The sequence below is a fragment of the Dendrobates tinctorius genome, unplaced genomic scaffold, assembly GCF_039654945.1.
Source record: "Dendrobates tinctorius isolate UK_male_01 unplaced genomic scaffold, ASM3965494v1 ptg000008l, whole genome shotgun sequence".
NCBI classification, from domain to species: Eukaryota; Metazoa; Chordata; class Amphibia; order Anura; family Dendrobatidae; genus Dendrobates; species Dendrobates tinctorius.
In genome coordinates, this window is record NW_027361676.1 from 17,742,706 (window position 1) to 17,769,901 (window position 27,196).

Below are 27,196 nucleotides of genomic sequence, written 5' to 3' on the forward strand. Positions count from 1 at the left end.
CTTAATATTTTATTGGTAAGGGATTTTGAACTAGTTAAAAGTGATAGTTTATGAAAAGATGTGTGCAATTTAAAGGGAATCTACGTAGCTTGGTGAGGGTGTGCACAATATTCTCTTGTAAGAAAACTACCACGTAGAGTAAGTTCTGTCACATTTCCCCCACATCTCTGTAACATGCAGTAGAATTGCTGGCAACTTGATGTGAGAATCCTGCCTGTATAAACATAATAATAAAAGTCAGCCAGTCTGATTTATGGGCTGCAAATATGGATGCCCAAACAGTCAAAATGAGAAGGAAATGGAAAGAAGTTTTAAGCCCTCCAGGTTTGCTTTTAAAAAAAAACGTTGTGAAGCTTCATTCATGAATCGGCCTGTTATCCTCCCTGGAAAATCCATGTTGTAGGATAGGGAGTGCCTGTTTTCTGAATTTCCTCTTCAGAGGGCTACGAGAGAACTGCTGTTGCTGGCTGAGTGTTTATGTCTAGAGGGTTTGTTCCAGTGATACATTAGCAAACCGCTCTGGCAGCTTCCAAATTCCTTACAGCCAATCGTGACCACTGTGCTATGATGTCACTGCAAAACACAGAAACCTTATAAATATCCTTCAAATTAAAGAGCCCAAAGCATCTCTCCTAAAGCACAACTTTAGGTCTCTGTTACAGCAGACAGGCTGAAAGCAAAAAGTGACAAGATGAAAAGTTCTCTGTTAGACTTGTTGGTACTTTTCCTTGATAAAGTATCTTTGGTCACCAACTTTAAGCTCTTTAGCATGCCAGAACAGGCTCAGGGTGATTCCCATTACCAGGATTCATCTTTTTTTAAGCGCGGAGATTTGTTGGAGGTCCCCAGGACTTTGTTTGTTCACTTTGGGATCTACTTGGGAAATAACAAGGTTGCCCATCTGATGCCTGATATCCTCCCTGCTATTTTACATGACAAGTATCTTACTGGGAAAGTCGTCACCAACAAAAGGCTGATCCTGGGCGTCCTGGCTAAGGTGGCCAGTATAAGGGTGGACACGGTACAAGACTTTGCCTATGGTGGAAGTATAATAGTTAATCACATGGACAAGAGTTTCAAGACAAAACCTCTTTCTAATGAAGAAGTGGCTCAGCGGGCTGAGAAACTTGTGGGGGCCACATCATACAGCCTGCTGTGGGATAACTGCGAGCACTTTGTCACTTATTGCCGATACGGATTTCCGGTTAGCTTTCAGACCGATAAGGTAATCTCTAATGATCCATTTTATTTTCTAGCTTGAAAATTTTATTGTGACGTTTGAATCTATTATATGTACAGAAATGAATGGAAAATGATCAGCAAGACACTCATTCACTGAAAGCTTTGTGAGCTAGCTAAGCAATCCAATGATCAGAGACCGAATATCCGCATCTGGTGGGTTGAAGCAATTTACACAGTATGTTGTTGTTTCTCATGGTGTGAAACCTTTAATGTATATTATTGTGAAGGATTGTGTGTGTGGTAATTCTGAAAACATATCCAGTGGTCTCCACAACTTCAATTCACTTTCCAGGAAAACTTGAGGAGGTGTATTTATGACAAGTAATTCAGATATTTATCTGCAATCTTTGAGATTTCTTTGAAAATGATTATAAAGAGTAAAGGCGTACTGTATTGTGAGATGAGTGTGGTAATGGTCAGCAATAAGAAGTAGAAATACTTTTATTAAAATCCACAGTGGAAAGGGCCAGCTTTTTGCGATTTTTCACGTTTATACCTCAGTTAGACGTTCCTGGGTATAGGTAACACCGTTGGGTCTTTATTGCGCCACCAACTTCAAATACTACAAACAAGTGAAGTCTCCACGGATTACTCACCCTTAGTTCTCATTGGGCTTTTAATAGACCGCATATTGTAGAGTAAAAGGCTAGGATAGTTGGCTTAGGTTCATAGAGAAACCTTAAGATTTGAGTACCTTGTTATCAGTGGTGAAAAATTATTTAGCTCATCCTTCTATCGGCCAGCAATCATAGGAAACACGGTGCAATGGAGCACTTTTGGGAAAGTTAACCCCACGGTAGTAGTTGATCCATTCCAACGCACCTGAATAGAGACAATGTTTATTCCAAATTTGTTAAATACATCTTCATCAGTGTATATTCCATGAAAAGATTAGGTGAGCGTTCTAGAAGACATAGGAGTTATTACATGTTTCAAACCTTTGAACTCTGTGATTTTCATAATTGTTAGGATATTTTAACAATTTTGGAAATAAACATTGATTTTATCTGCTCACGAATGCTGGATCCGCTACTGCCTTATCGGTGGTACCCTCCATAAGCGGAGACTAATTTTCCCCTCTTTGACTGCAAAGTTCAAAAACAAGATTGGCCTGGCTTGCAAAATTGAAGATTTTATCTAAGCTTCCCATTAAAATGTAGTACAGTTATCCTTCTAGAGGTGGTAAGAGTGCATTGCACAGGATTGTTGATTGTAGTTAATAATACATTAATGTTTTATTTATATGTACAAAGACTAAATTATAAAGAGGGCACCACCAAACCATACACAAGGGATCAACGTAAAGCATTAGTGTGAATGGAACACAAGAGAAAGACGCATGCTACATAAGGGATCACATATATATATATATATATATATATATATATATATATGCAATTTTATTGAAATATCCAACAACACACACAAGAAAAACACATGAAAATTAAAAACATTTAAAAAGAAACAAAAGATGGTAACCAATACAAGAAGCCATGCCCACAGTAAAGCAATGACTAGCCTGCCGTAGACGCCATTGTGGTAAAGAACTAATGGCCCCTAATACTGATCAAGATAACTTTTTATGTTCATATGATAAACCCAGGCACATGATGAATGAATAGGGAGAATGGTTTAGTATGACCAGAAAACAAGAAAAAATGCAAGCAATAGGGAAAAGGTTTTGTGTCCCTGATATCTTCCTATGCGTAAAATATAGATAAAGCACAAACACTGGCCTATATTCCCAGCACCGTGCAGAGTCCAAAAAAGTGAGACTGTTTTAATGAAGCGTATAATCTAATATAATCACATGAGCATGAGATGCAGAGGTGCATGAGAAAATTGGGCAAGATCGAAAACAAACGATTGATAGAGACTGCAACAAAATCAATAAATGTGTAAAGCGATTAAAGATGATCCATCTATTTAAAGTTGAATGTGCCAGGAATGTGGATGGGGCCACATTGGTGAACAAATATTACGGAGCATAGTGGTTCATTTTTTTAAGCTATGAACATACAAAGTTTTTTTTCTTCACTCGATGACGAAATAGGCTTCAACTCGGCAAACAAACCTCCACCCATTCATTTCCAATTGAAATCTTTGTCACAGAAAAACTAAATAAAAAAAACTACCTGTCACTTCCTACATTGATTTCCCTGCAGAAGCGGAGGCGAGTAGCCACATGCTGATTAGGAGAATTGGGCTAATCTGTGAGTGTGAATTTACAGCGTCAGAAACTAGAAAGTCAGATTTCCGCTGCAGATTCCGCAGCAGACGATTCTTCTACTACAAAATCCTTGTCTTGGCAAATTCCCTGGAAACACTGTAGGTATGCTTCTGTCTTCATTACTACAGGCAGTTTCTGTCCAGCTGATTTGGCCTCTCCCTGACTGTGCTATGAATTTGCATTATATTCCAGAGTATTTTAGTACAGAGTATCTCAATGCAAATAATTAGCACAATTAAGTATAAAATGTCTTTACTTATTTTACTATAATTTGTCATACTAGGCCTAATTCATTCAGGGCACTTTTTTTTTTAACACCAAGTGGGAACTTAAGTCATCTAGAACGTCACAAAACTGGATGCCCAGAATCAGGCTGGTGATGAGCATCCAGGTATGGACTGGGGCTGAAATTCAGCCCTGGCATTTGAAATCACTCAGGACCATGCTGTCCCTGTCCCCAAGCACTAGATGGGATATAATACTAATATTACCCTGGATGGAGGATAGGAAGATTTACTACAAGACCAAGATTTCTAATGCTACCCGTGGCCTGCTGGGGTAAGTGACGGAGTCAGCGACTTTGTGCTCCGTTACAACTCTAAACAGTATGGGTGTCTTGAGAACACTGATTCTGTTTAGCACCATAGCAGACAAGGCAGCTCATGACCATACAGGCCCTTCTGGCATTGCCAGATGGCCAGTCGGGCCCTGTGAGCATCCTTGGAGTACGTCTTTAGTAATTCTCCACAAAAATAAATCCATTTCGAACATCCTAGTGCTCCGAACAAAAGCTCTTTTTTTATGAAAAAGTCAGTGGGCAATTTGCATCCCCCGTCAGTTGATTCTAAAGGCAGTAGGGGCAGATTGCAGGATGGTAACTTAGTAGGAAATAACTTTCTATGATTATTCTCAGGGGGTAGATTTACACATCTCAGGGGTAGGTTTACACATCACTTTTGTATAATCTATGGTCAATGTCCATAGCCTAGAGAGAGATATAAACGGCATGCAGCATTTTTCTGGCTGGAACAGAGAGACATCACATCACAACTGATGCCAAAACCACTTCTATAGGAAAATATGGGATTAATTATGGTTTTAGTTTTCCTCTAGAATCTCTGTACCAAGTCAGACCAAAACAAAACTTCACAAATCCTCTTATTTTTCCCTGATAAATAAATATGAGTAACCACATTAAGTAGCAAAATAAAGCAGCTTTTAGCACAGAAGTTTTTTTGTTTTCTTTTTTTAAGGTTTTGGTTTTTTTTTTTACTATTACAAGCTAGCTTCTGTAGATGCTGAATGGATCGCTCGTAAAACACTTCACACTATAAACATTTGCCTGGCTCTGATCTTTTATTGCAGAATCTGGGCCAACTCTTTTACAGTCTCGTTTCAGAGCCTATATAGTAGATGACAGGACTATAATCTAAGGGGTCTGATACTGAACATGAATATTTACTTTGCCCAAACACTATTCTGGAGTTAGTACAGGTGTCTGGCTGGAATTTTACACTATGGATTTATATGCATAAAGCACAGGCCTGATGGAGTGATGTGTTAATATTAGGTGGTTGTGGTGTATAATATGGACTGATACTTTTGTATATCATTATAATATGTCACCTTTGTAATTGGCTATGGACGTCACGTGATGTTACAATAGGCTACACATCACACCACTGACAATGGTGTCCACTGTACTGAGAGGTAATGGCCAAAATAAGGCTACAGAAAGTGATGGAGCTCAGGATTAAAGTGGTATTCCTATCTCGCACATTCATGGCATTTCCTGAGGGTGTACCATAAATTACTAATAGATGTGGGTCCCCTATTTCATGGTAGATGTGGATGGAGAAGTGTTCTCTCTTCATTCATTTATTTGTGAGTTTTCAAGAATAACCAAGTAAGCCTCCTCTGATGTATCCAGAAATTCCACGTTCTGGATGTACAGTCATGGCCAAAAGTTTTGAGAATGACACAAATATTATATTTTCACATCATCTGCTGCCCTCTGGTTTTTATGTGTGTTTGTCAGATGTTTTTATCACATACAGAAATATAATTGCAATCATATTATGAGTAACAAAAGGTTATATTGACAGTCAGAATGAGTTAATGCAGCAAGTCAATATTTGCAGTGTTGACCCTTCTTCTTCAGGACCTCAGCAATTCTCCCTGGCATGCTCTCAATCAACTTCTGGATCAAATCCTGACTGATAGCAGTCCATTCTTGCAAAATCAATGCTTTTAATTTGTCTGAATTTGAAGGTTTTTGTTTGTCCACCCATCTCTTGATGATTGACCACAAGTTCTCAATGGGATTAAGATCTGGGGAGTTTCCAGGCCATGGTCCCAAAATCTCTATGTTTTGTTCCCTGAGCCATTTAGTTATCACCTTTGCTTTATGGCAAGGTGCTCCATCATGTTGAAAAAGGCATTGTTGATCGCCAAACTGCTCTTGGACGGTTGGGAGAAGTTGCTCTTGGAGGACATTCTGGTACCATTCTTTATTCATGGCTGTGTTTTTAGGCAAGACTGAGAGAGAGCCCATTCCCTTGGCTGAGAAGCAACCCCACACATGAATGGTTTCAGGATGCTTGACAGTTGGCATGAGACAAGACTGGTGGTAGCACTCACCTGGTCTTCTCCGAATAAGCCATTTTCCAGATGTCCCAAACAATCGAAAATGGGATTCATCAGAGAAAATGACTTTACCCCAGTCCTCAGCAGTCCACTCCCTGTACCTCTTGCAGAATATCAGTCTGTCCATGATGTTTTTTCTGGAGAGAAGTGGCTTCTTTGCTGCCCTCCTTGAGGCCAGGCCTTGCTCCAAGAGTCTCCGCCTCACAGTGCGTGCAGATGCACTCACACCTGCCTGCTGCCATTCCTGAGCAAGCTCTGCACTGATGGTAGCCCGATCCGCAGCTGAAACACTTTTAAGAGACGGTCCTGGCGCTTGCTGGTCTTTCTTGGGCGCCCTGGAGCCTTTTTGGCAACAAGGGAACCTCTCTCCTTGAAGTTCTTGATGATGCGATAGATTGTTGACTGAGGTGCAATCTTTCTAGCTGCGATACTCTTCCCTGTTAGGCCATTTTTGTGCAGTGCAATGATGACTGCATGTGTTTCTTTACAGATAACCATGGTTAACAGAAGAGAAACAATGATGCCAAGCACCAGCCTCCTTTTAAAGTGTCCAGTGGTGTCATTCTTACGTAATCATGACAGATTGATCTCCAGCCCTGTCCTCATCAACACCCACACCTGTGTTAATGGAGCAATCACTGAAACAATGTTAGCTGGTCCTTTTAAGGCAGGGCTGCAATGATGTTGAAATGTGTTTTGGGGGATAAAGTTAATTTTCTAGGCAAATATTGACTTTGCAAGTAATTGCTGTTAAGCTGATCACTCTTTATAACATTCTGGAGTGTATGCAAATTGCCATTAGAAAAAATGAAGCAGTAGACTTTGTAAAAATTAATATTTGTGTCGTTCTCAAAACTTTTGGCCATGACTGTAGGTGTGAGTCCTGCATCTATCAGACATTTATGGCATAGCTTGAGGATTTGACCTTAGGACACAATTCTTCAAAGAAATTTTGCCAAAGTTCTAAAGTAAATCATTCTGAAAATTAGCAAAGTTTTTGCACAACTTGGAGTTGCGCCAAAATTTTGCGACTTTTGGCATTTTCATGCCAGTTTCTCTCAGCTCTTCCAAAATAGATGGAAATAGGGTGAAATGCAACAGTTCATCTGATTCATATTGAGCTGTGGCATTCCCTACTCCAGAAATCTTACTTCACTCAGGGACTGGAGTAAAATTTCTGGTGTGTTGCATGGAGTCACACTTTACTCATCAAATGCTCCTTATTCACTAAGTGCAGGGGCGTAGCTACCGCGGTTTCAGCGGTCACAGCTGCCACGGGGCCTGGAGTGCTTAGGGGCCCAATCGCGAGTTTGCACTTCGAAGATGAGCTGTGTAGTGAATGAGTCAGGGGAGTAGCAGCTTCTGGGAGCTTCAGCCGCTCATTGGCCGTGCAGCTCCGTGCTTTAATTGGCTGCCAGGCTGCAATTGTCCTGATGGGATGGCTGCTCTGTGCGCACAAGACCTGTGATGAGGTCACAGGAGGGGAGGGGTCAGGGGTCACAGGATCAGGAGCTTCCGTGTATGCAGGACTCTGCTGTGCTGGTTGTCATGGTGCTGGATAAGGGTAAGCTTATGTGTGGGGTCAGGAGGGGTTTACAGGGTGAATGTAGCAGAGCCATGTGTGTACAAGGTGTACAGAGCAGAGCCGTGTGTGTAAGAAGTATATGGAGCACAGCTGTGTGTGTATGAGGTGAGCGGAGCCGTGTGTGTACAAGGTGAGCTGAGCCGTGTGTTTATGAAGCGGAGCCGCGTGTGTAAGAGGTGTACGGAGAGAAGCCGTATGTGTACGAAGTGTACGGCGTGCAGCCACATGTGTATGAGGTGGACGGAGAGGAGCCGCATGTGTACGGAGCGGAGCCGCATTTGTACAAGGTATACGGAGCGGAGCCACAGGTGTACAGAGCCACGTGTGTATGGAGCGGAGAGGTGTGTGTACAAGGTGTACGGAGCAGAGACGCGTGTGTACGAGGTGTACGGAGAGGAGCCGTGCGTGTGCAAGGTGTACGGAGCAGAGACGCGCATGTACGAGGTGTACAGAGTGGAGATGTGCGTGTACGAGGTGTGCGGAGCCATGCGTGTATGAGGTGTACGGAGCGGAGATGTGCGTGTATTTTGGCATGGGGGCCCTATTTGAAAGTTCGCAACGGGGCTTATAACTTTGTAGTTACGCCACTGACTAAGTGGTGTGCAGTGCACCGCTTCATGAATCGGGAGTGTCTATACAACCCGTCACCTCATCAAGACCTGCGAGAAATTCAACGATGAATCTGGGCCTTAGTGTCCGAGATGGTAATAATAACACTTTAAACTTGATGTAAAAAAACTCCTGTTTGTAAAATACTTTCTCTTTATCACTCTTTACATTGATGCATGTTTTCCGCATCCATCACCTTTCCATGTTGCGCAAAACTGGGAGGAAAATGTGACTTTTGTAAAATGACAAAGATCTGTTGCTCAGTCCCCGAGGTAACTGTGGAGAACGGCTAATTGTCAGCAGGGAAGCTTACTGTATGTACAGGGAACATTTGGGATGAAAATGTCTTGGAAATTTCTATTTATACAATTCTCTATTACAGCCTTTAAAGGGAATCTGTCACCCCTTTTTTGAGATATCATATAATGATATCATTCAATTGTGTGTCACATAAGGATTCTCTTAGTACTTTTGCTTCCCCCTGACCCCGCACCTTTCATGCATAAATACCTTTTTTTATATCGGTTCAGAAGTATGTAAACTGCCGCTGTCGGTTCGCTGGGTGGGACAAGAAGAAATGCGTAGAGCAAGACAGAGAGGGGGGAGCAGGTGAATAAGCCCCGCCCAGCGAACTGGACAGCGGCAGTTTACATACATCTGAACCGATATAAAAAAGGTATTTATGCATGAAAGGTGCGGGGTCAGGGGGAAGAAAAAATTACTAAGAGAATCCTTATATGACACACAATTGAATGCTATCATTATATGATATCTCAAAAAAGGGGTGACAGATTCCCTTTAAGGTAGTGCCAGGGTGACTGTATACTAGTACTGGAACACACTGTGGAGAATGTGTCAGAACCGTTGCAGGGAAGTAATACTCTCATTATTTCACATCTTCAACTTAAGTAGAATGTCAATATAAGGCTCAGTGCAGGCTGTGTCTCAGCCTTTCATCAGCAGGATAGTCAATTTCTAAAGGAAACTCTGACTATATAGGGGTGCATATCATCCATATGATCCTATTGCACAAAAAGAGTGTAGTGCACTGTGTTAGTATTTTTTATGTTTGCTTTGTCTCTATAAGGGAAATCACAGTCTGTACAGTTGAAAATAAAACACATACCAACATACTGTGCACACGCCCAAGTGTTCTCTTGGCCTTACATAGTTACAGTGGCTTTTGAAAGTATTCACACACACCCTCCTTGGCTTTTTACCTATTTTGTTACCTTACAACTTGTGTTTAAATATTTTTGTAATCCAAATTGTGTGTGATGCATCAGCACTAAATAGTCTTAGTTGGTGAAGTGAAGTGACAAACATATAGGCATAAATTAAATTTATGGAATCAAATAACTAAAAATTGTATGTGCATATGTATTCACCCCTTATGCGATGAAGCCCGTAAAAATTTCTGGTGCAAGAAATTGCCTTCATAAGCCACATGCTGAGTGAAAAGAAGTCCACCTGTGTGCAATGTAAGTGTCACTATATACACACCTTTTCTGAAAGGCCACAGAGGCAGCAGCACCACTTACCAAATCACACGGGGAAAGACAATGGAGATCTCCAAACAAGTCAGGAACAAATTTGTCGAGAAGTACATGTAAGGGTTGGGTTATAAATAAAACAAGCAATCCCCTTCTCCAATGATCCCCCGCAGCACAATCAAATACATGGTTACATAGTAACACAACAAACTTGCCAAGAGAGGGTCACCCAACAGAACTCTCAGCCCAGGCAAGGAAGGCATTAATCGGAGATGTAGCACAGAGACCAAATGTAACCCTGATGAGCTGCAGAGTTCCCAAGCAGAGACTGGAGTATCTATCCATACGACCACACTAAGCGATACACTCCATAGAGGTGGCTTTTATGGAAGAGTGGGCAGAAAAAAAACCCTGTTTTGAGTTTGTCAAAATACATGGAGACTACCTAAATGTATGGAGGAAGTAGCTGTGGTCAGATGAGACCAAAATTGAACTTTTTGGCAACAAAGGTAAACTTTGGCGCCAAACCAACATGGCTCATCTCCACAAGAATATTATCCCCACAGTGAAACATGGTGGCAGGATCATGCTGTGGGGATGTTTTTCATTAGCAGGGATAGGGAAAATGGTCTGAGTCGAGGGGAAGATGTATGGTACAAAATACAGGGATATTCTTGGGCAAAACCTATTTCAGTCTGTCAGTGAATTGAGACTGGGATGATGGTTTACCTTCCAACACGACAATTACTCAAATCATACTGATTATGCAACACTTGAGTGGTTTAAGAGTAAACGTCTAAATGTTTTGGAGTGGGCTAGTCAAAGCTCAGACCTTAATGCAATTGAGAATTTGAGGCCAGACATTAAGATTGCTGTTCACCAAAAGAAACCATCTAACTTGAAGGAGCTGGAGTTTTATCATTTTAATATATCGCAGTCATCATATTATATAGCACTGTGTACTTATAATTGCTCATTTTGCCTTTCTACCCAGTTAATTTTGTTTTTCATTAGGTCTATGACATCACATGATTAAAACTGACTAGCTGAATCCTTCTAAGCTGTATGTAGAAACAGGAGGTAAATTTTCCCTGTATGAGTCATGAGTCATTGCAAAGGTCCCTGGCCAGTGGGAGGAGTGGAGCAGCTGGGTCAGGAGTTAAAGAGGGAGATGATAAATGCAGGGATAAGAAACTGTTTCTAAATGGCGCAGAGAAAAGAGAAGAATTATATGGGTAGATGGGCAAAATGAACAATTGTAAGTACACAGTGCAATATAATAAGGTGACTGCAATATATTAAGACAGAGGATAAACACTTTGATGGGAGGAGTGCTTCTTTAATGTGGCATATTTTTTTAAATTATTGGAGTGGATCCTGCACCAACAAATTCTTAATTAATCTCATAGTCCTATTTAAACCAGGCTGGCGGCTGCACTTCAAATTACCAAATAATACATAAACTGGTGTGGTAGGGTGCCATAGCAGTACAAAGTGACTAGAGAAGAGAAGAAAAATAAAATATAATAATAATACATTTTATTTCTATAGCGCCGACATATTCCGCAGCACTTTACATTTCGGAAGGGATTTGTACAGACAATAGACATTACAGCATAACAATAATCACATAGATCATAACAGATACCAAGAGGAATGAGGGCCCTGCTCGCAAGCTTACAGTCTATGAGGAAAAAAGGGGAGACACGAAAGGTGGGTGGTAACAGTTGCCCTGACTGTATGGACCAGCCATAATGTTAAGTGTGTAACAGTACAGATGCAGAGGGCTAATGGATGCATAAAGCAAGTGGGAACATGATGCGGGGAACCTGGTTATATTCTTTATTAAGTACAAAAGCTAAAAACGTAATAAAAAGGCAGGGAAAAAGGGTATAAACCTCAAAAAGTCAGGGAGGAGTACAGCAAATTGGCCAAAAGAAATACGCCTGTACTAATATACCAAGGTTATTCGAAATGGTATAGCCTGCAAATGGAAAAAAACGGTATATAATAGGATCAAAGTATCAGTGCCACTATATAAGCTGGCAAAAAAAGGGAGTTTCATGGATAGGAGAGTGTAATTTTAGTTGTGCAACTGCATGGGAAAAAACCATGAAGAAGATAGTACAAAATGTCAGAATATCCTTTTTACAGGCTTATTCAAAATCAACATACAGCAAGACAACAAAGAGAAAAAGCAATCCCTATAGAAGGGCTTTATAGGAAAGTTTACCTGATGCAGGTATTGTTGAGTGCTGTGGTATAGTGTGGCTGGCAAAAGTGCTGTCTCAGGCCCTGCGGCTGACGAGCGCCATTTCACAAATTAGCTTCTTCGATATGGGGCGAAATTCTTAAAAAAATAAATTTTTTATACACATATTGTGCAAAAAAATTCCAATCTACAGAATGCCCAAAGATTTACTCTGAATTTCTCTTTGGATTTTGTTATTTGCATTACAAGGGGGAAAATATTCTGTATGTGAGCATGGCCTTAGCTATTGATATGGCTCATCTTTAAATATTTCTAAACCACACACTTTACATGATGACATTTGTTACCTTTATACCATTGTTTAATTACATTTTGTCTTACTTGAATGACTAATTTCCTTGCAGTAACACAGTTAAACTTTAGGCTCTGCTTCCAGTAAACTATGATGGGGTGAAGAGATCTTGTAATTTCTTGGCAAATATTGATAAAGAATTGTAGCAAGAATTGAATTTGATTAAAAAATATATTTTGTTAGTAAAAATGTGACTATTGAGCACTCTCGTGATTTTTTTTTTAAATTTCTTTGTTAGCAAACATGTGCATGGAGTACAGCAATGTAGTCACCAGTCGCCATCTTCTGCAGTTGTCAGCAGTGCTCTGATCCGTTCCGGCACCACGTGACTGCATTTGTGACTTGTCTGATCACTTTCTGCTATGTACAGGTCACTTTTTACATTGTCCTAGATAGTCTCCTTCTAAGTCTCACTGAATTATATTGAGAGAGTAACCATTGCTCCATACAGAAAACACTGTGATCTGGTAGGCTACAAATACAGTGATGGCGTTTCGGAGCGAACCAGAGCACTGCTGAAGACGATAACCATGGGATATGTTATTGCACTCATTACCCAACTATTTAGAGAAATGATGAGCACAGAAAAATAATAAAAATTACTATTAATGGTAAGATAGGGGTGCTACCAGGACATTGCAAAAGCATAATATGGGAAGAAAAAGCTGCAAGATAAAACTCATGAACACCCATAATAACTATAAACAAAACAGTTAAAATCAATTAAAAACATAAAATATCTTATAGAGTTGGATATAAACATCTGAAAAAAAATGTATTACCCCCTTCATCAGACTTGTGCCGCAATAAGATTACCCTGGTTAAACCATACAAAGAAAAACTGTATTTAGATGTGAATGCTAATTTTAAATCCACACAAGTGGAGGTTGGCTGTATCAGTAATATGTATATGCAGTAATAAAAAGAAATAAACAGTAATATACACTAAAGAGAACAAATAAAAGCATAAATAGATACCAGGGAAAAGGATAATGCCTGATGCTGAATATCCCCACTCGTATCGCTGTTGGCTAGCAGCTTCATCAGCAGTACCTACCCATCGTCCTGGCATTATTTATGTATGGTTTAACCAGGGTAATGCATTTTTTGGATTATTATATCCACCCCAGCAAGATATGTTTTTAATAGATTTTAAGTGTTTTGTTCGTGTCATACATTTTCTCATAAACTTTACGGGTGGTCACAAGTTTTTTCTTGCCGCCTGCACTCATTACACATTCACACGATTGCTAACAAAAACAAGAATGACAAAAAATGGTGTGTCCCTTTAAGAAAAGTTGTTTAGAGGTTATTATTGGTTATATAATATAGGTTATATTATAGGTTATCATCCTAACAGTTAATTTGCTTTATTTTCTAGTTTTGCGAGATCGTGAAGAGGATAATTAGAGATCAGAGAAGTGTGTTTATTTCTGCGGTTTCAGGACTTATGTTAACATTATGTCTTGGACTGGATCCTTCAACGACCCTGCCTTGTCTCCTTATCACGTTCACATTGTGGATGGCAAGCTAGAAGCAGTGTCGTCCTCAAACTGTAAATAGTGCATAATGTAAAGTATTGTATTTATGTTAAAGTGATGTATGACAAGTCATGTATTATCTACTCATGTACAAAGCTACTGCACATTAAAAAAATTACAAAATTAAAGTATAATTGTTGATTATCATGTTCTATATAGTAGTTATATCCTGAACTTGTTAAATCCATATTCCTATAATAGGATGATGACTGAAGGCGGATCTGAGCCAGCTGCGAATCCATCCAGCGATCCATCCAGGTGGAAATGTTTGTCCTGACTTCCCTGGTCAGGAACACCATTGCGCAGGAAAGCTGTGAGGAGCCACTGTGCTAAAACCCAAAAAAGTTATTGTCTTCTTAATACATAAGTGTAAGACAAGCATTGTTTCTTTATCCTAAGACTTGACATCATCCATATACTGTATACTCTAGAGGAGGAAGAGTTTTCTAGCTCATGTGAGTCATGTTTCCTTCATGAGTGTCCTGTTAGTAAGTTACGGTACAATGATATGACAGAAAAAGTAATTCAAAATACATTTGAGAAGAAAATAAAACCACCAACTGTCACCCGATTTCCCAGTAGTTATTAGCAATAAATAAATAATTTAAACAATGACGTGTGGTTTCCATTATATTTAATAACCAGCTAAGACAAAGCAGACAGCTGTGGGCTGATATTACCAAGCTGGTAAGGTCCATGGTTATTCACCCCTTCCCAGCCTAAAAATTCCAACTTGCAGCAGCCTCTGAACTGGCACATCTCATAAGATGTAGGTTTTCTTGCACTCAGGGCAAGAATTCAGTTTGGTACCCCCTCACCTAAGCACATATGCGATTTACACACTTGGTCATATATGTCGATGGACTGCTCTCCCCAATTCTCTCAATGTTCAGTGAAAAACTGAGAGGAGCAGGAAGAAAAGCTCATGTAACCGTCAGTATGAAAATCACATATAAGTGAAGTGGCCATGAGATGACTGATGGAACCTGCAGAGCTGAATCCTGACAGTGAGATTACTACACACTGTTAGGATTAACTACAGGGTTTCATTTTATAATTAAAGTGTGCGACCAGGTTTGAGATCAAAGTCTGCACTCATTCTATGTGACTGCAGGCTTCTGAATTCTCACAGTGCATGCACTGCACACTTTTAGGATTCTCCCTTGCCGGTGGCAAGAGTGGATTGTCATGTCAGCACAAGTATGTGATTTGTGTACTTCTGACCACATTCTGACTAGACTTACCAGGCCTTGCTCAATTCATTTTCACTGAGTGAGGCCACACATGTCTAATCAGTACATAACTCATGTATGTAAATCACCAGCGGGAGAGAATCCTGACTTCAGAAGTCTGCAGTCACATAGAATGACTTGTGACTCAGCACAAACTTGGACAACTCCTTTAATGCGCCTAACAAATAAAAATATGAGAATCAGTATCACAAAATTTTTTTACATCCAAGTACCTGATAGATGACGTTGTCTCTGGTGTTGATCTCTTTCTTTTCTTCTTTATCTTGTCCAGCTCTTCTCTGCAGACTTCCATCTTCTCTGGTCTTCTGCAGCACATCCCCACATGATGCCCTTAAAGATAGCAGTGTCATTATAATGCTACTGAATAAAAATATCTGCCCTACGCTGATTCCCTAAATAAATAATTGTTCCTCACTATATTCCCTGTACTAAATATGACCCTCACACTGTCCCTCTTATGGTACATGCCCTCCACACTGCCCAATCCTTTCCATACTGGTCCCTCTCTTCACACTGTCCTTTAACACTCCATCCTCCCTATAGGGCCCAGTCTCTATACTGTGCCTCTTCATTACACTCCTCCTCCTTGGCATACTGACTCCTCTTGGCCTGCCATTACACTGTTGCCCACTCACACTTTCCTCACCCCTTACTGTTGCCTCACATTTCCCCTTCCCTCCTCATGTACGTCTCCCCTTCTAACCATACTGTCTCCTCACATAGTTACCCTCTCGCTCTCCATATTTCCTCCTCACACATACCCTTTGACTACCCATACGGTGTCCGCACCCATCACCCTCACTCCCCATAGTTCCTCCTTACACATTCCATCACTCTGGCTCTCCATACTGTGTCCGCACCCATCTCCCCACTCACCCCCTCCCAACAGAATAAATTCGTAAATCCATCTTCCTCCAGAATAAATGCACTCCCACATACTAAATAAATCCCCATCACCCACACACTGAATAAATCCCCCCACACACTCACTGAATAACTCCCCCTCATACATTGAATAAATCTCCCCATACACACACACACTGAATAAAACCCTCAAAACACACACTGAATAAATCCCCCCCCACATACACTGAATAAATCCCCCACACACACTGAATAAATAACCCACATATACTGAATAAATCTCCCTCCACACACACACACACACACACACACACACTGAATAAATCCCCCCCCCACACACTTACTGAATAAATCACCCACACTGAATAATTCCCCACACATACACACACACTGAATAATTCCACACACACACACACACACACACTGAATAAATCCCCTCCACACACTGAATAAAACACAAATACTGAATACATCCTTACAAACACACACACACACACTGTGAAAAAATCCTCCCACACAGAATAAATCCCCTTTCCCCCACAACAAATAAACACACACACACAAAATCTCCCCACGTTGAATCTTCGGTGACTTCAGCTCATCAGCCACAGGAGCACTTACCACCAAATCTCTTCTCTCTTCTGCGCATCGGCGAGTGAAGTCAGCAGCATGATCGCATGACCCCATCACGCTGCTGGCGTCTCTCTGACCCGGCGGTCAGAGCTTCAATTCTACTCATGTCTCTGGGAGCCAGAGAGCTGCAGCTTTTCTGTGCCAGCTGTCAGCTTGAAAGCTGGCACAGAGAACTGCCAATTCCCAGTCTGGGATGCAGCAGAGTGCAGCCGCCGGGGGAGACACTTCGAACCGACTGCTCCCCCCTGCCGGCTGCTCCCGGGGCACATGCCCCAGCTGTTCCCCCTAGATACACCTCTGTATGATGCACCAATTCTGGCACCCTGTCTCAGTTCTTCCCAAATGCCCTGGTGCAGTGGAAATCAGTGTAATGGGATTAGGGTTTGATGACAGCTATGATTTGTCAAAAATAAATGTTCGTAATGGAGAGGTGTCTGTCAGAAACCCCCATTAATAATCCAATAAGAAAAAGGAAAAAAAACACACAAAAATCTTTTATTCACAAACCCCCCTCCTGAGAACTACCCCTCATTCTCCCATTTATCTATTAAAAAAATAAATATCATGCTGTCCTGAACTATTCAATGATCCAACAATGTCCCACATTGTCTGGAGCATAGAGAGTGCTGTAACAATGTTTCATAGGCTTTTTGAGCCACCACTGAAGGGCATGTCGCTCTATGAGAACGCTATGAATTGATGTAACGTCAGTGAGTTCACAACCACCTGGGTCTCATGGAGCACCATGACCGGCAATAAGGGTGATATGGTGGAATTGCTGTGGTACGTCAGACTGTCGGACTGCGCTGCCGCCGTATCAAGCAGAGCGCAGTCATACTACAGTGATTCCGCCAGGTCACACAGATTGCTGGACAGCACTCTACTCTACATGACTTAGTGACTGTGAGGCCTGGTAGCTTTAAGGGAGACTTTAAGGTTACTAGAGTTCCCTGCTGCTGGAACATCTGGAGGTTGTGAACTCTGGTAAACTTAGTTCATAGCCTACAGGTTCCCCAGCAGCTGGGAACTCTAGTAATGTTAAAGTATCACTTAAAGGTTCCTTAAGCTGCTGCAAGACCTGGTGGCTGTGAACTCTGCAAACCTTAATGGAGTTCAGAGCCACTGGGTCTCTCAATAACTACGATGCCTAGAAAACTGAAGGGAGCCTTTAAGGTTATTAGAGTTCCCAGCTGCTGGAACACCTGGATGCTGTGAACACTTGTAACCTTAAGGCCCCGTCACACTAAACAATGTCCTAGCAATCCCACCAACGATCCGTCATGATGGGATTGCTGGGACATTGTTAGGCTGATCGCTGGTGAGCTGTCACATAGACAGCCCCAGCGATCAGGTCCAGTGATGCTGGACGCAGGTTTCTAATGTAAACGTCGGGTATCCAGGAGCCGTACACACTGGTTTCCAAGGTAAACATCGGGTATCTAGGAGCCGGTTTCCAAGGTAAACAGCGGGTAGCCAGGAGCCGCGGCTCCTGGATACCCGACGTTTACATTAGCAAACAGCGTCCAGCATCACTGATCGCTGGTCTCTCCCTGCCACACGCAGCGATGCACGCTGGGCAGCGGGAGACCAGCGATCGTGCTCGAGCGGCCTGGCCCATTTTTTGATCAGCGATAACCGGCAAGGGGGCCGGTCGCTGATCCCCGTCACACACAGCGATCTCGCTGGCGAGATCGCTGATGTTTCACAAAATCGGATTGGTGATACTTTCTAATAAATTAGGGGAATTATCGGGGAGTGTTTTTTTTAAATTAAGGACTTCTGTGTGTTTATTTGTTTTTAAATAACTCATCTGCCAGTTAAGTAAATGTAAATGCTTAATGAATATTCACTGCTTCCCCCGCCCATCTCTCCATGCTGAGAGCTGGGCAGGGGAAACAATGAATATTCATTTTATCGTGTGATTTCAGAGGTCAGTGAGCTGAACATCAGGCCCCCGAGTCTTTGATAGACTTGATGATGTAATGCGGCAGGCCAATCACAGCAATGCCAGTAGTCAACATCGCTACTGCATCACTGTGTATGGCAGGCAATCTCCACATGTTGATTGGCTGTCTAAAAGCTGTGGAACATGCAGGACAGAGACTCAAGCATTTTGCTCAAGCACCACAATGCTCGGCCGAGAAACAAACCTGCCCTAGCACCCTAATGCTTGAGTGAGTAACAAGCATGGCCGAGCACGCTCCATCAACACTTTCAATTATCATTAAATGGAAAGAATATGGCACCACAACAAACCTGCCAAGTGAGGGCCTCCCACTAAAACTCTCAACCCAGACAAGGAGGGCATTAATCAGAGTGGCAGCACAGGGACCAGAGGTAACCCTGAAGGAGCTGTAGAGTTCTCAAGCAGAGACTGGAGTATAAGTCCATATGACCTCAATAAGCCGTACACTTCATAGAGGTGGCTTTTATGGAAGAGTAGGCAGAAAAAAAGCCTTTACTAACTGTAAGGTTAATTTTGAGTTTATCAAAAGACAAGTGGGAGACTCAGCAAATGTCCAACGTCCTGTCCCAATATGTGGTAGATTTAATAATAATAATAATAATAATAATAATAATAATAATAATAATAATAATAATGATATTAGCAAACACCTCCAATTAGAAATGTAGTATAGTCTTTCTGATTCGCTGTGTCTTTTTCCTCATGTGCAGACATTGCAGGACCTTAGGTATCCATGGTTATGACCACTAGGAACTAGCTATCACTATATCAGTGGTCGTAACCATGGATACCTAAGCTCCTGCAATGCCTGCCCAAGAGGAAAGAGACAGTGAATAAAAAAAAACAATACTACATTTCTAATTGGAGGTATTTGCTAATATTTATTATTATCACACCTACTACATATTGGGATTGGATCTTGGAGATGGGAATACCCCTTTATCCTCTCAGCAGAAAATGCTACAAACACTACTGGCAGGTTTATCTCTTGCCTACTTTTTTTAAACTGCTCCAAAGCAGATCTAAGCCACAGCTGTCAAAGCGCCATGTTATGTAGGCTGCATATAGATTTACAAGAAGCATATAATGAGATAATCTTAGTGAAAGGACTGATAAATAAACACTGCTGACTTGCTCCTGTTTTGTGGCTTACCAGACAATTACCTTTTAAGATTTCTTGCAGCCAGATAGTTTGTTAGCAAGGATGGGTAGTCACTTTATCTATCGACTGGTTGTATATTGATTTAATTCATCATATATGAAATAATTAATTATAATTAACACCAGAAAAAAAAAAGCAGCTGGTTAATTATTCAACCCCTTCACACTAGTTTTCCACACTGTTTGAAACTACTTTTACCCATTCTTCATGTGAGATTTGCACCAGGTAGTTTAGTATTGCTGCGTCCGGGGCAACCCGACCTATAAAACTGTTCCACTAGTTAAACCCTTCAGTGAACTGTTTAAAAGAAAAGCCAAAAAACTATGCTTTTTCATCATACCACTGAACAAAAAGTGCGATAAAACACGATCACAAAGATGTAAATAAAAATGGTACAGCTGAAAACATTATCTTATCACACAAAAAACAAGCCATGACACAGCTCCATAAGCAGAAAAATTAAAAACTTATACCTCTCAGAATAAAGTGAAGCAAAAAATATTCTTTCTTCTATAAAAATAGTTTTTATTGTGTAAAAGCGCCAGAACATAAAAAAATTATATAAATGTGATATTACTGTAGTCATACTGACCTGAAAAATAAAGCAGCCTTATCAATTTTACCACACTCAAAACAGCATGAAAAAAAATAAAATAAAAAGCAATTCCTTAATTGCTGGTATTTGTTCATTCTGCCTCCCAAAAATCAGAATAGAAAGTGATCAAAAAATGTCATCTGCCCCAAATTGTCACCAATGAAAATGTCAGCTTGTCTAAGAAAAAACAAGGCCTCAAATGACTCGGTCAACAGATATATGGAAAATTTATAGCTCTCAAAATATGGCGAAAAAACTTTTTTTTTTTAAAAAAAAAAAGCATCTTTTAGTGTGTGACAGCAGACAAACATAAAAAAATATAAATCTGGTATCGCTGTAATCACTTCAACCCAAAGAATGAAGTTATCTAATCAATTACCGTATGTACTCTAGTATAAGCTGAGATTTTCAGCCCATTTTTTAAGGCTGAAAGTGCCCCTCTCGGCTTATACTCGAGTCATTGTCCAGGGGGTCGGCAGGGGAGGGGGAGTGCAGCTGTCAGATCATACTCACCCCCTCCTGGCACGGCCTCTGCAGTCCCTGCTTCTCAGTTTGTCTCCGGCGCCGCAGCTCTTCCTGTGTTCAGTAGTCACATGGTACCGCTCAGTAAAGTAATGAATATGTGCATATTAATTACTTTAATGAGCGGTACCATGTGACCGCTGAACACTGGAAGGAGCTGCTGGAGAACATCGGCGAAGCAGGAACTGTAGAGACCGCGCCAGGAGGGGGTAAGTATGATGGGGAGGACAGGGGGAGCCATGTGATATTCACCTGTCCCCGTTCCACCGCCCTGTCCTCTGCGTCCTCTGGCTGTGACATTCAGGTCAGAGGGCGCGATGACATAGTTAGTGTGCACCCTCTGCCTGAAAAGTCACTGCAGAGACCCGGAAGACAGAGCGGCGAGCGGCGGTGGAACGAGGACAGATGAATATCGCAGGTGCCGGGGCCCTGAGCCAGCAGTGACACTGGCACCTGGCCCCCAGCGATGAGAGGTGTAGTTTTTAGAATGGTGTCACTTTTGGGTGTTTTCTGTCATATAGACCCCTCAAAGTCACTTTAAATGTGATGTGGTCTCTAAAAAAATGGTTTTGTAAATTTTGTTGGAAAAATTAGAAATTGCTGGTCAAATCTTAACCCTTCTAAATTCCTAATGAAAAAAATGGTTTTAAAAATTGTGCTTTTGTAAAGTAGACATGTAGGAGATGTTATTAATTATTTTGTGAGACATAACTCTCTGGTTTAAGGGCATAAAAACTGAAAGTTTGAAAATTGCTAAATTTTCAAAACTTTTGCCAAATTTCTGATTTTTTTCATAAATAAACACAAGTCATAAACAAATTTTACAATTATCAAGAAGTACAATATGTCATGAAAAAAAAAGTCTTAAAAAATCAATGGGATCTATGGAAGCATTCCAGAGTTATTACTACATAAAGGGACACTGGTCAGAATTGTAAAATTTGATCTGGTTATGAAGATGAAAACAGGCTTGGGGGATGATGCGGTTAAACATGAGGTTGAATATTTTTGAAAGGCACTGTACTGTATATATCAATTCACTGACTATTCCAATTGAAGTAATATAAAATATAATTAAAAGTCCCCAAATTCCACATTAACACACTAAGAATTAAAAGCTATTAGTTCTCTCTGCATGCAGATAGTGGGTAATATTATTATAAGATGTTATAATTTACTCTTATTAAAGTGCTATAGGTGCAGTAGAATGTCCTAGCTTGTAATCTTCTTTAGCCAACTCAGACAATTTTTCATGAGATCAAATAACTTTAATTAGGGTAATATATAACATCTAATAATAATATTACCGACTATTTGTATGCAGAGAGAAATAATATTAGCTTTTAATTCATTTTTAGTGTACTAATTTGTCATTTTTGGGCTATTAATTTCACCAATAAAAGTTTTATTTTATTATATTACTCCAATTGGAATAGTCAGTGAATTGAGTTATAATATTTTTGAGAGATCTTGGGAACTATTTTCAGCTTGAAATCATGCTATAATGTCACATAGGACAGAAGAATGAGCATGTAATGTTACATTATATTGTATACAAAAACTAAATGACACATTCCTTAAAACATCACTATTATTTTTGCAGCAATGTTGTATTAAAATAACTGAAGTGGATTAAAAACAGATGTGTTGACTTGTCTATAATGGTGACAGGACCTGCTCATCCTGGCATGGTGTACATTTCAAAGATCTTGCTGTCCTTTAGGGAATGGATCAGAAGTAGTTGATGATGACAGCTTTCCTGCGAATTCTAGAAGTCAACATTGATTAGAGTAAGACAGGGATCAGCTGACCTCGGGGTTAACCACTCTCAATGATTGAGGAGCCTTCAACCATGTGGTAAAACTTTTCATAGGAAAAGCAAAGTAAAGATAAAATCAGACAAAAAGAGAAAGTAATAATATGACATTGAGTATAAAAAAAACCACGGTTGTAGGTCTAAATAAAATATCTGGTACATAAATAAATACAGTGACAGCTCTTTAAGAAAACCCAAAACTGCAAAGTCGTCCTTTAGAAGGCTGTTGTTCTAAATGAAGGTGGCCAGCATGCATAATATATAGTAAGATAAGTGGGTGGTCTTCTCAAGAACATGGCCTTTCAGGGAGACTTCATTGTATGTAGTGGTTCTGAAAAGAGCGTGGAATACACTCCACTCAATCATCCTTGCTTCCTGATTTGTGAACCCTACTGTTTTTCTCTGGTGGAATAGACCTTTCATTCCTCACATGGATCAGAGAAGGTCACTTCTGAGACACAAACTCCAGAAGCCAATGGCTTGTCTACTTTCCACTAACTTTATTTTTCCTTCGGGCCTCCCTACTCCCTCCAGCTGGCAACACATATCACAATAACAACACAGTCAACTAAAATGTTTTCTCTTCTTCCTAAGCTGGGAAGCCTCAGCTAACACCTTTTGAAATGCTATGCATGGGCATGGACCTCATTAGATGTTCACTTGAACACAGTATTGAATATACCTAAGATGGGCTACACTACTGAATTCTTATTGAAGTGGGAAAGGGACATTTATCGGATACACAAAGGGCTAAGACACTTTAGAATGTATTCAAAGTACCAGGAAATAAGGTGTGGGATTCTCACTTGTTTGTATAGGGTGCCCACTTATTTACATAACATTTTCCCCTCTTTTCCTCCCAATTATTGGAGATACGAAGAGCAAGGGGTCCATTTTACACATCTTGACATCCAGACCAAATCTTCAACATTCTGTCATGGGGCAGTAGTGGGAAAACAGGAGACGTGGAACCAGGGCCCCTGAACTGCCCCTCAGGCTAAGGAAGTACCCTGACTTTCCTTAACTTGGGAGTACACTTGATGGTAGTGAGGCCCAAGTCCCCGACCTGTCCCTATCTCCTGTTTAGCCCTGAGCTAAACCCCCAACCCCTCCCCAGGAGGTGAGACAGGGAAAAAATGTACTGCACCAACTAACACACAAGGAAAGATACGACAGACACCTAAGGGTTAAATTAACTAAAAAACAAAACTTAGCTTGCTGTGCTGCAATGCTCCTGGACAGCAGAGTTAGCCACTTGACAACATTCAACTGAAGCACCACTGCTCCTGATAGCTGAACTCCCTCTTCACCAGGTAGGTCCAGTCTTCACCGAGGTTGGTTAGCAAATGACCAGTATTACCAACACCTAGCTGGTGTACCAGGTGACCTTATATAGGAAGGTGGGAGTGGTCTCCAGCAGACTAATTAAAAATGCAGTAACACCAGCGGCCACCGGGGGGGAAAAACCCATCAGCAGACTAACTAAAGTTGTAGTAACACCAGCGGCCACCGGGGGCAAAAACTGATATTAACTGCCGATGGCCTGAAAGGAAAAAAGGTTATATATGAGGATCCAGATCTGACATCAATCCAAAAATGGATCGTGACACATTCTTTTTGGTCCTCCAAAAGCTTCAAGGTGATGGAAATCACAAGCCAACTGACATGTCACAGTGTTTGTTAGGCGTCGGATTTCTGCGTTTACTCCGCAGGGATCCAGACCCTCACATTCTGCAGTCTCCTGCTGTTTATATACTGCAGAGGAGATTGCAGAGGAGATTGCCTTGCAGCAAATCTCTTCTGAGGCTAAGTCCTTCTTTCCTCCTACTGAGCATGCTATTATGTATGTGGTTAGGGACTGAGTTAGAAACAGCACCAGCGCTCCTTGGCTGCAACATCCTCAGCTGCTAGCGTCTGACATTGTGCTTGCGCCTTAGCCTTGTCATTTAGCGGCAGTGTCCATGCCGCGCTGCAGTAGCAGCCCCTTTGCGTCCGCAGTTGTGACGCTCCGCACACGGTAGGTCTACACGGACGTGGTGCTGCCGTCTTGGGCTACTCCTGTGACCTGATACCGTGTGTGCATTTTTATTGAGTACTGTGACCTCAACGGGCTCAGTCTTTTGTGCTTGTACTTATTAGGCATCTCTGTGAATTAACTGAGATTGCTCTGCGCACCTGGGTGAAGCTTAACCCTGTGCGCATTTCCACCATATTCCTCCTGCAACCACTTAGCAGCGGTTATATCACCTATTGCACGGTGGACCCCGAGCGGCAAACGCACTTTATTATTATTTTTATTTAGTGCATTCCGCCGTTCCTATCAGTGTTTTTCCAGACCCGGTGGTCTTTCTTCTCATATGCTCTCAGAGCACAACAATATCAGAGCTCTTTATTTAGACAATTAATAAGTGAAATACAAACTTGTATCCTACTCTTGTGGAGAATGAACAGTTAGGTCCAGAAATATTTGGACAGTGAGACAAGTTTTGGCATATTAGCTCTTTACCTAAACATATTCAAGACACAGTTATATAAACAATTTTGGCTTAAAGTGCAGACAATCAGTTTTAATTTGAGAATATTCACATTTAATTGCAGTAAGGGTTTAGGAAGCACAGCTCATTAATATGTAGCTGCCTCTTTTTAAAGGGACCAAAAGTAAATGGATAGTGTGGTGTAGTGACCACTATGTCAGCTAGGGGGCGCTGTGTGGGTGTCCCAGGACGGGTGTACAGGCACATTCAGTGTGGTAACAGGAGCAGGGTCCTAAATGACCATTATGGGTCTCAAGGTGGGTGGCCTTGGGATGCAGGCTCCAGGGTGTATTGATCAGCAGAGGTACTGCTGATATTTCTGTTACACTGTGTCAGGGAAGCCTGTGTGTGTCTATGTGCAATAGAACCTTTAGTGATGTCATAGCCATGTGATCACCTGTGGGTGTGGTTACAGGGCTTTGTAATTGAGGTGTTTGGCACATGTGAGAGAGTGTGAGGGAGTCTGTCAGAGTGTGGACAGACTTCCCTGTGTCCAGGTGGGACACTACAGAGAGTGGCCTGTGTGCTAAGGAAGGAGAAGCCTTCCTGGGTCTGCGGCTGCAGATGGAGCGCTGCTCTGGACATTGCCCTGGCCTCGGTATATTAGTTGTATATGGGGAGGACTAGACCTCCCAGCATGTGCTGAGACTCTCGGTCCGAGTCTGAAGCCACGGACGTTTATGCTCTTTTTGGCCTAAGCTAGAGGCTATTTTGGTGATATGCAGATTTATGGTTTATGGAGCAAATAAACCTCATGAACTTTGGGAAGAACCTGTCTCATGATTGTCTCCCGCTGCACTTGAGCGAGTAACATCCCTACAATAGTTATCTCAAACGCTCTAATGGGCTGCATCGGCTATTCTCTCATTAATCCATTATAAATTACCGTATTTTTCGGACTATAAGACGCACCAGACCATAAGACGCACCCCAATTTTCAGATGGAAAATAGGGGAAAAAAATAATAATGTGTCAAATGGGGGTCCGTCTTACAGTCCGAATTCAGCTTACCTGGGAAGGGATCGGGCACAGGTGGAGGAGTGGTCACAGGGGTCATTCAGTGGTCCAGGCTCGTGCAGTGGCGGCTCTTTGCTGGGGAAGGTTGGTTGTGCTGGAGCGGCTGGGCTGTGCTGGGGCAGCTGGGCTGTGGCAGCTGTGCTGGGGCAGCTGGGCTGGGCTGGGGCTGGAGCATTTTATGGGGGCAGCATCTATGGAGCATCTTGTGGGGGCATAATTTATGGAGCATCTTATGGGGCATCTTATGGGGGCATAATCTATGGAGCATCTTATGAGGGCATAATCTATGGAGTATCTTATGGGGGCATAATCTATGGAGCATCTTATGGGGCATTTTAGGAGGGCATAATCTATGGAGCATCTTAAGGGGCATTTTATGGGGCATAATCTATGGAGCATTTTATGGGGGCAGCATCTATGGAGCATCTTATGGGGGCATAATTTATGGAGCAACTTATGGAGCATTATCTATGGAGCATCTTATGAGGCATTTTATGGGGGCATAATCTATGGAGCAGCATATGGGGCATATTCTATGGAGCATTTTATGGGAAATAATCTATGGAGCATCTTATGGGGCATAATCTATTGAGCATTTTATGAGGCAGCATATGGGGCATAGCCTATGGAACATCTTATGGGGTCATAACCTTTATGGAGCAGCATATGGGGCATATTCTATGGAGCAGCTTATGGGGGCATTATTAACCTTTGTGCAGCATTATATGGGGAGTATTTTGTATGGAGCATCTTATGGGGCCCATCATGAACTGTATGGAGCATTATATGGGGCTCCTGATTCAATATGGATATTCAAAAACATTTAACCTACTGATGTCTCAATTAATTTTACTTTTATTGTTATCTATTTTTAGTTTCAATAAATTTTTATTTAGAAACTTATTAAACCAAGTCCAAGTTATG

The 27,196-nt window shown here is 41.4% G+C and overlaps 1 protein-coding gene across 1 annotated transcript; it reads left to right on the top strand.

Annotated features, from left to right (window-relative positions):
* Nucleotides 1-622: 622 nt before the first annotated feature.
* On the top strand, nucleotides 623-14,038 carry LRAT (lecithin retinol acyltransferase). The gene is made up of 2 exons (XM_073576402.1): nucleotides 623-1,225; nucleotides 13,751-14,038. Exons 1-2 carry the CDS (start codon nucleotides 692-694, stop codon nucleotides 13,901-13,903), a joined length of 687 nt encoding a protein of 228 aa, XP_073432503.1. The 5' UTR covers nucleotides 623-691; the 3' UTR covers nucleotides 13,904-14,038.
* Nucleotides 14,039-27,196: the final 13,158 nt, after the last annotated feature.

Excerpts from the sequence above, each read along its gene's own strand:
- LRAT (XM_073576402.1), top strand. The coding sequence starts at position 692 with ATGAAAAGTTCTCTGTTAGACTTGTTGGTACTTTTCCTTGATAAAGTA. Across the intron at positions 1,226-13,750 it reads TTAGCTTTCAGACCGATAAG|TTTTGCGAGATCGTGAAGAG; the intron begins GTAATCTCTAAT and ends TTTATTTTCTAG.